The sequence below is a fragment of the Oncorhynchus gorbuscha genome, linkage group LG19, assembly GCF_021184085.1.
Source record: "Oncorhynchus gorbuscha isolate QuinsamMale2020 ecotype Even-year linkage group LG19, OgorEven_v1.0, whole genome shotgun sequence".
NCBI classification, from domain to species: Eukaryota; Metazoa; Chordata; class Actinopteri; order Salmoniformes; family Salmonidae; genus Oncorhynchus; species Oncorhynchus gorbuscha.
This window is the reverse complement of record NC_060191.1, coordinates 46,501,739-46,510,917: the sequence shown is the minus strand read 5'-3', so window position 1 is coordinate 46,510,917 and position 9,179 is coordinate 46,501,739. Positions and strand designations below refer to the sequence as shown.

Genomic DNA, 9,179 nt, shown 5'->3' with positions numbered 1-9,179 from the left:
GAAAAAAAGACATCGGCCACTGTCCTCATCCAATCATCTTTATTGTTTTTATAAAAACAGACACCTCAGCCAAGATTCAATCTGAGTCTGAGGGTTCTAATCTACAATAGAGCTTTTTTGTTGTTGTTTATTTTGGTACTTTTTACCCCTTTTTCGTGATATCCAATTGGTAGTTACAGTCTTGTCCCATTGCTGCAACTGCCGTGGACTCGGGAGAGGCGAAGGTCGAGAGCCATGCATCCTCCGAAACACAGTGTTGACACACTGCTCACTTAACCTGGCGACCGAAGTCAACGTGCGTGCGCCTGGCCCGCCACACTGCCCCTAAACAAGGCAGTTAACCCACTTTTCCTAGGCTGTCATTGCAAATCAGAATTTGTTCTGAACTGACTTGCCTAGTTAAATAAAGGTTGAAAAAATAAATAAATGCATACGTGCATGTCTACCTGAAGTGGTCATAGCTGAACTCTTCCAGTGTGTAAGGTTTAACCCTCTCCAGTTTCCGGGAGAACCAGCTGAGACAAACGGACCGTCTCCTGTCGCTGGTCTGGTGTCATGGTAACCAACGTCTAGAGAGAGAGGTTTGAGGATCATGCAAAGGCTGTGTGTGTGTGTAAAGGCTGTGTGTGTGTATGTCTTACCACTACGTCGGCCTGAGGTCTAGTAACAGTCGGCAGGACGTAGACGGCGTCAGCAGGGAAATCTTCTTTCTGATTGGTCCATTCATTGACCCCGTGGGCCCAGCCTGAGGTCATGACCTGCTGACCCGTCTCCTGGTCCAATAGGATCAGGTCTCCCCTTTGAAACGACAGGAACGTAGACTCCCCAACTGGAGGGGAAAAGGTGCAGTTTGTGGGGGTGTGTGTTTATGTTTGTGTTTGTGTGTGTACACTACTCACCAGCGTTGGTGTTGTCCTGCAGAGCCACCACATACTTGGACCGGTTCCTCAGGCCCTCTAGGAATGTTACCACAAGGTCTCTGATGTCCTCAGAGTTGGTTGACGTGAATGTAAACTCATCGCCCTTCATGGTCACCAACGCAAAACTCTGCCCCTGCAGCTTGCCATCTCTATTGACACACAGAGGAAGAAAAAATGCTCAAATAATTGCTCATGTGCTGTGCGGTGTAGCTAGCAAGAAGTCTCAGAAGAAGAGAGAAAGAGACAGGAATACAGTCGTTAGCTCGAAAGATCGAGCACATATTTATTCCCTAACAGGTCAGCTAACCATTGGGGGTTGAGGTGGCCACCAACAAAACAGAGTAGCTAGCCCAAGTAAGGAGGATGGCTAACTAACTCTATAAATTAAAGGTATTATTATTACAGGCAACATAGTAAATAGGCTTCTTGAAATTAGTAGCTCAGGAGAAAAGAGGATATAAGAAAATAACAGAAAACCTAAGAAAAAGAAACAGAGAGTTGCTGTTATGTTTATGGTCGAGAGGGCAACAGTGTTAGGATAGACTCCAAATCCCATCATGCCTTACCTGCTGCTGGAGACTGCAGTGATCTCTGGGAAAGAGAGTTCTAGCAGCACCTGCTCCTGTTCGTCTATAAAGTAGACCCCTGTCCACAATTACATCATTCTTAGGCTGACTTGGACCTGTATGGTGGAGAGAGGGGTGGAATCAGAGTATGGACACATGACTAGGGCTGTGTCCCGATTATCCGTCCGTCTCCCAAAGTGTGTACTTTCACACTCCCTGTCATGGGTTTAACAATGGTGGAAACACCCTAAAGCGAATGAGTACACCAATCCAATGCTTGTAAATCCATCTAGGGTGCAAGTGCACACTTTGTGAGGAGTGAGGAAACTAAGTCTAGATCACATGTATACCAAGTTTACAGGAACAACCTCCGCAAGTTAAGAAGGTTATAGAAGGTACATTACAGCAGGTACGTTATAGAAGGTACATTACAGCAGGTACGGCATGTACAGTAGGTACATTACAGCAGGTACATTGCAGCAGGTACATTACAGCAGGTACATTATAGAAGGTACATTGCAGCAGGTACAGCACAGCAGGTACAGCAGGTACATTACAGCAGGTACAGCAGGTACATTACAGCAGGTACATTACAGCAGGTACATTACAGCAGGTACATTACAGCAGGTACATTACAGCAGGTACATTGCAGCAGGTACATTACAGCAGGTACATTACAGCAGGTACATTACAGCAGGTACATTACATCAGGTACATTATAGAAGGTACATTACAGCAGGTACATTACAGCAGGTACATTACATCAGGTACATTACATCAGGTACATTATAGAAGGTACATTACAGCAGGTACATTACAGTAGGTACGTTACAGCAGGTACAGCAGGTACATTACATCAGGTACATTACATCAGGTACATTATAGAAGGTACATTACAGCAGGTACGTTACAGCAGGTACAGCAGGTACATTACATCAGGTACATTACATCAGGTACATTATAGAAGGTACATTACAGCAGGTACATTACAGTAGGTACATTACAGCAGGTACAGCAGGTACATTACATCAGGTACATTATAGAAGGTACATTACAGCCCGTACATTACAGTAGGTACATTACAGCAGGTACGTTACAGCAGGTACATTACATCAGGTACATTATAGAAGGTACATTACAGCAGGTACATTACAGCAGGTACATTACAGCAGGTACATTACAGCAGGTACATTACAGCAGGTACCTGCAAATGGCCTCCTATTACCTATATAGTGCACTACCTTTGACCAGGTTCCATATGGCACCTTGCTCCTGGGCACCCTGCTCCTGGGCACCCTGCTCCTGGGCACCCTGCTCCTGGGCACCCTGCTCCTGGGCACCCTGCTCCTGGGCACCCTGCTCCTTGGCATACTGCTCCTGGGCACCCTGCTCCTGGGCACCCTGCTCCTTGGCATACGGCTCATTGGCATACTGCTCCTGGGCACCTTGCTCCTTGGCACCTTGCTCCTTGGCACCCTGCTCCTGGGCACCCTGCTCCTGGGCATACTGCTCCTGGGCACCCTGCACCTGGGCACCCTGCTCCTGGGCATACTGCTCCTGGGCACCCTGCTCCTTGGCATACGGCTCATTGGCATACTGCTCCTGGGCACCTTGCTCCTTGGCACCTTGCTCCTTGGCACCCTGCTCCTGGGCACCCTGCTCCTGGGCATACTGCTCCTGGGCACCCTGCACCTGGGCACCCTGCTCCTGGGCATACTGCTCCTGGGCATACTGCTCCTGGGCACCCTGGTCCTTTCCACTGCCTCAGGAGGAGACCTTGAGGTAGACACACACATACACATAGCTCATACTGGAATACTGCACATGTGTATGCGTGTGTGTGTGTCTGTGTGTGTGTCTGTGTGTGTATTACCTTGTCAAACAGGGCAATGTAGAGAGAGAATCCAAAGCGATCTCTGAGGCTGATTTTTGTCTGCCAGGGCGTTACACTGCTCCATGTCGTTACACAGCTCCATGGCGTTACTAGCTGAGTCTGTCAACAACGTCTTAGTGGTGCCGTCCATAAAGGTTACTGGCAACATGATGGGCTTCTTAGACTTAGTGGCCTGGGAGAGAAGAAAGATGAGGAGAGAGCGAGAGAGAGAGATGGGGGAGGAGAGAGTGGGAGGACAGTGGGAGGGGGGAGAAGAAGAGAGGTGGAAAGAGGAGAGGAGAGAAAAAGAGAGGTAATGGATGTGTGTGTGTGTGTCTGTGTGTCAGCATGCGGTTACCATGGAGACTAATCTCTCCGTCGTTCAGGCGCTTCACCACCTGTCAGAAAACACATCATCAACATTCTATCTGATCTACATACTCTCTGCGTCCCAAATGGCACCCTATCCCTATTATAGTGCACCACTTTTTACCATGGAGTAGAGTGTAGGGAATAGGGTGCCATTTGGGGCATAGACAAAGTGCCCAGACGCTAAGGGCAATGTCATCATTGCTAAAATGCTTAAATCTCCAAAACCTCCTCCTCTCTCTTACCTCCTCAGTGATCTTGGACTTCTTCTTCAGGGTGAGGGACACTAGTTTGTGTCGGACACTGTTCTTCTTGTTGCTGTCTGAACACAGTTTATAAATCAGCTAGGAAACGTCTTCGAGGAAGCACGACTGTACTGTACTACCCAGAGCAACTCTACAGGTGTATCAGACCATGAGGGTGCAACTCAGTTATCAACTAACCTAATGAGATTATAGCTAAGTGTTATTATCAATTACTTCCCCCCTTTTCTTCTTTTAATGATTTAGCAAATGCTCTTATTCAGAGTGACTTACTGTTAGTGCATTCATCTTTAGAAAGCTAGGTGAGATAACCACATATCACATTCTTAGTAAGTACATTTTTCCTCACAGCACAGCAAAACATTTCCTCTGACCTCTCCTTCCCCCTACAGGGCTTGTAGTTCTCTCTCTCTCCCTCCCTCCTCTCACCTCTCCTTCCCCCTACAGGGCTTGTAGTTCTCTCTCTCTCCCTCCCTCCTCTCACCTTTCCCTCCCCCTGCAGGGCCTGTAGTTCACTGTCTTTCCCCTCCCCCTCCTCTCACCTTTCCCTCCCCCTGCAGGGCCTGTAGTTCACTGTCTTTCCGCTCCCCTTCCTCCCCATGCAGAGCCTGTAGTTCTCTATTGCCCCTCCTCTCACCTCCCCCTGCAGGGCCTGTAGTTCACTTTCTTTCCCCTCCCCCTCCTCTCACCTCTCCCTCCCCCTTCAGGGCCTGTAGTCCCCCCCCCTCCTCTCACCTCTCCCTCCACCTGCAGAGCCTGCAGTTCTCTCTTTCAAAACAAATTTTGCAACTCTAAACAGTGTTGTTGCTGTAATTATAAAAAAGTACAGTTGGGTAGAAGGAGTCTGCCTGAAAGGACAGTCTGACAAACCCACATGGTCTACTGGGGTTAGAGGTCACGTTGGTCAGAGTTGAGAGGTCATGTGGTCGCCCTCGTCGTCATGGAACAGCAGAGGTTGTTTGAGCGGCCGTCGGCCATAGGTGTGTGTGGTGTTGCCCTGGAAATAGGTGGCAGCGAATTTGGCAAACGTATACTCTGACAGATCATCCTCCTCATCCTCAGGGAGAGGAAGAACAGCGTCTAAATCATCCTCCTCAAGCTCCTTCTGGGCACGCTCCAAGTCCTACAAACAGATGCATGTACGCGCAAACACACACATTTATGCACACACACACACACAGTGAACGATTTGAATGTAGCCCAGAGCAGATTGTGTTAACTGTAGCAGGGTTTGTCTGTCCCACCAGGTGGCGACCTTCTCACCTAGAACCCAGCTGGTGGTGCTCCCTCCTGGCCAGGGAAGGAGTTTGTTGTTCCCAGAAAGCTGAACATCTTATCCACCATGTCAGAGTTGTTCACCGGCTCATGTGCTGCATTCTCCATCTGCTCCACCATCTCCTTCCGCACCTCCTCCCTCTCTCTCTTCTCCCTCTCCGTGTCATCCTTCGCTAGCTGGGCCAGTCTCCCCTGGTGGTTACGCTATGCTTCTACCTACAGAAGAGTGTGTGTGTGTGTGTGTGTGTCTGTGTCTGTGTCTGTGTCTGTGTGTGTGTGTGTGTGTGTCTGTGTCTGTGTCTGTGTCTGTGTCTGTGTTGGTGTGTGTGTGTGTATGCCCCCTCAGATTTGTCCTAAAAACAGTTGTTATTTTTCTGTAATACTACTAGCCAGCTAGTAATTTTATGATGGAGCCATTTCAGGCTATCAAGGTAGAGTAGCTATCTTTTCTAAGTATCTTAGCTGGCATGCCTGCTGGCAAGGTTGGTAGACTTTAGAAAAGCTAGCAATAACTAAATGTACTCAATATTTTACCCAGATTTTAGCAGAAGATGCAGAGAAGCATATTTAGTTTCTTTTTAATTCAGAACCACCAGTCAGGAGGAGACAGACAGCTCAAGAGGTATGCTTAGATATGCAGAAAAATGGACATATTTCTTGACATAGAATTAAGCATAATGATTATGGCTCTAGATTGCAGGGCCTGGCCCCCCTACGGACCATCCCTAACCATCCTCATGTACTTTGTGCCCCCTCTGATCTTTGGGGTGCATGACGCCTGTATGTGTGTGTGTTCCAGACCTTTGCCTTCTTAGCGCTCATCTGGTTCGTCAGTTTCTCCTCAGCCAGACGCAGCTTCTCTGCCTCCCACCTCCTCCGATACAGAGAGAGAGAGAGAGAGAGAGAGAGATAGAGAGAGAGAGAGAGAGAGAGAAAAAGAATGCAAGAGAAAGTGAGAGAGAGAAAGGGTTAGGATGAGAGAGTGAGTGAGTGAGAGAAAGGGTTAGGATGAGAGAGTGAGAGAAAGGTTTAGGATGAGAGAGTGAGCGGGACTGAGGCTTTCTTTCAGTCTGCACTGCGTGTGTCTGTCTCTTTCTCACCTCTCCCTTCAGTCTCTTGTAGAGGCCTCGTGCGATCATGCCCCGTGTGTGAGCCTGGATGGTGATGATGGCCCAGGGGCGGTGTCTGAAGGCCCTTCTGACCAGACAGCCTCTACACCTGGCCTGCAGACCCATCACTCTCTGTCTGGCCACGTGGTACATTATGTACAGCCGCCTGGAGTGATACAATGACTGCAGTCTGGTGAACCCTGCCCGCATCTAGGAGGGGAGGAGAAGGAGGGGAGGAGGGGGAGGAGGAGAGGACATGGAGGAGAAATTGTAATTTGATTAATGATACAAGGAACAGTTCAAGTGATCAAGTTTTTAAAACTCACAGCTCCATAGTTCTTGCGACAGTGGTATCCTCGCCACGTCTTCTGGATCATCATGGCTGACTTCCTCATCTTCAGGAAGTTGGACCTGTTGGTTATTGATAAGGCTATTGGTTATTAGTCATTGATAGGGCTATTGGTTATATGTTATTGATAGGGTTATTGGTTATTGATAGGGCTATTGGTTATTGATAAGGCTATTAGTTATTGGTAATGGATAAGTCTTTTGGTTGAAACGTGATCTACATGGCACTGTAGTCACTGGAGGTAATACAATATGATACAGTAATATGGGTTATACACAGTGTCTGTGAGAAAGAAAGGAATGAAGGAGTTGAGTGTAGAGTCCAATTTAAGAATGGCAGTATTGGTGTGAAACTGTATCCTAAATCACCCTTCTCCTCCAGTGGATCTAGTCTGTTTGTCTGTCTACTAGTATTGGCAGTAGCGATTTTAACATGTCAATCTTGGTGGGGCAAACAACAAAAATGTTCAGATGCCAGCGAAGCCACTACACAACATTACATGTATTTTATTTAACTAGGCAAGTCAGTTAAGAACAAATTATTATTTACAGTGACAGCCTACCCCGGCGACGCTGGACCAATTGTGCGCTGCCCTATGGGACTCCCCAATCCCAGCCGGATGTGATACAGCCTGGAATCGAACCAGGGTATGTACTGACGCCTCGAGCACTGAGATGCAGTGCCTTAAACCGCTGCGTCACCCGGGAGCCTCTATAACAGCGACAAATGGTGCCCACAAATTTTAGAGTCTACATAAAGAGTGGAGCTCTTTAAATATGGTTCCTACTGATTCCTTGTGGATTTGTGTAACTGGAGAACGGCATTCTCCTTCAATAATAATTAATGTCAACATGAGTTTTGAACCATACACAAACATTATTATATTTATGTTCAGTAAATGTATGATGCTTGTTCTTATATAATTAACACTTAGCTAAGTATAAGCAAGTGCAAGCAAATGAGCTGTGATGAATGTAGGCCAATTCGTTCAGCTATTTCAAAAAGGACAGTGACAGAAATTCAGACAGATGTTGAGGCCTTAACTTTACTCTTCTTTAAGTCACCAGAGAGAGAGAGAGAGACAGAGAGACAGACCCAGACTCAGCAGTTAGCCTACCATTTGAAGTATTTTATGAGGTCTATGTGGTCTAAAAAGGAAGGACAATACAACCACGAGGATCCACTTTTATAGACAATATACAGACGCACTGACAAGAAAACCCTCCCACTATGAACTGGAATGGTTCTATTACTCAACTAATATTAGAATGGAAGAGATTGTCACAGGAAAACATGGTGAGGGGATACTAAAATATAATGATGTTGGGTCTGTAACTTACCACCCTCCTTGTGGAGAAAAGCACCAGAGATAATTATAACACAAACAGAGGCAACCCGTTGTTCAGGGCAGGTGGGGCAGAGCCTGTTTTGACCCCCACATTTTTTTGCCTAAATAAATACAAATAAGTAAATAGGCAGCTCCAGCGTCATGATTGGTTCAGTGTTCTGTCACTCATGGGGACACTACGTCACAGCCAAGTCTAAGGGGAGAGCTAGAACATTCTAGCCCCTTGGGTGCTGCCATAGAGTTACATTAGTGCCCATCCAATAAGGATCAAGGTCATTGGTCACAGATAAAATGTTGTCAAATTGTGTTATATACAGTACAGGAGTCGTCAGTGGTCTCATCTACCTGTACATATGCAAAGGCAGTCTCCTTAGTTATTGCTTCTCTGTACACTTCATACATACAATCCAAAATGTAAAAATGGGTTGGTCGTCATGCCTTTGTAGCCTGTAATCTCCTTCACGCATGGTCTCAAAAATGAACCCAGGCGTTTTCAGGTGTAAGGAGTCGGCCGACTCGTCATGGCCTCGCAGTGCTGTCTCACAATTGCCACAATTTAATATATGCTATAATTGTGTCAAGCACGTACCTATTCTTCTCCCTTTGTTGATTGTGAAGGCTGATGGCTCATCTATATGTCTAACTGAGCCACAACGTTTGATTTCCCCAGTAATACCAGTTTAACAGCGTTATATCTGATGCACAATTCTCATGTATTCAGACCCTTTTCATACAGACGTTTTAAATCCTTAATCCCAGACCACACACCCTCTCCACTGAAAAGCAGGCAGGGGAAGCAAAATAATGATTGAAAGCATTTCGAAGCAGTTCGCCACTGCACCCTTCCAAACCAGTCATTGTTGAATTTGCGATTTCTGACTTGAGTAATGTTTATGTCCAAAGGCCAATGAGCACAGAGACATTTTATCTCTAATTTATCTTCATATGACAAAGACCGAAAAGCATTTGCCAGTAGATTGTTGACTTGACTCATGATGACGACCGCAGGCTTGCTGATTTAAGATTTTTTAAATATGATGTTGACATGATCAGTCCAATCAAAGCTACTGTACATATGTGATTATGATGTAATTGTATCTGTGGCCA

The 9,179-nt window shown here is 46.5% G+C and overlaps 1 protein-coding gene and 1 long non-coding RNA gene across 6 annotated transcripts; both read right to left on the bottom strand.

The window, feature by feature from the left end:
• Positions 1-24: 24 nt before the first annotated feature.
• LOC124005806 (unconventional myosin-VIIa-like) lies at positions 25-3,040 on the bottom strand. Of its 4 annotated transcripts, XM_046315371.1 has the most exons (6): positions 2,728-3,040; positions 1,487-1,602; positions 900-1,069; positions 642-829; positions 447-569; positions 25-324 (listed from the first exon to the last, which is right to left on the bottom strand). In XM_046315371.1, exons 3-5 carry the CDS (start codon positions 1,027-1,029, stop codon positions 486-488), a joined length of 402 nt encoding a protein of 133 aa, XP_046171327.1. In that variant the 5' UTR covers positions 1,030-1,069; positions 1,487-1,602; positions 2,728-3,040; the 3' UTR covers positions 25-324; positions 447-485. The 4 variants fall into 4 exon arrangements, 2 of the variants coding, with proteins under 2 accessions (XP_046171327.1, XP_046171326.1); XM_046315370.1 differs by having other exon boundaries at positions 25-569; positions 2,728-3,039; XR_006833689.1 differs by having other exon boundaries at positions 25-569; positions 642-1,069; positions 2,712-3,040.
• Positions 3,041-3,046: 6 nt separating this feature from the next.
• LOC124005810 lies at positions 3,047-9,067 on the bottom strand. 2 transcript variants are annotated; one of them, XR_006833694.1, is made up of 8 exons: positions 8,662-9,067; positions 6,702-6,786; positions 6,367-6,585; positions 5,255-6,140; positions 4,866-5,114; positions 3,974-4,050; positions 3,360-3,552; positions 3,047-3,262 (listed from the first exon to the last, which is right to left on the bottom strand). It is a non-coding gene; the product is annotated as an uncharacterized LOC124005810 (long non-coding RNA). The 2 variants fall into 2 exon arrangements; XR_006833693.1 differs by having other exon boundaries at positions 5,255-6,137.
• Positions 9,068-9,179: the final 112 nt, after the last annotated feature.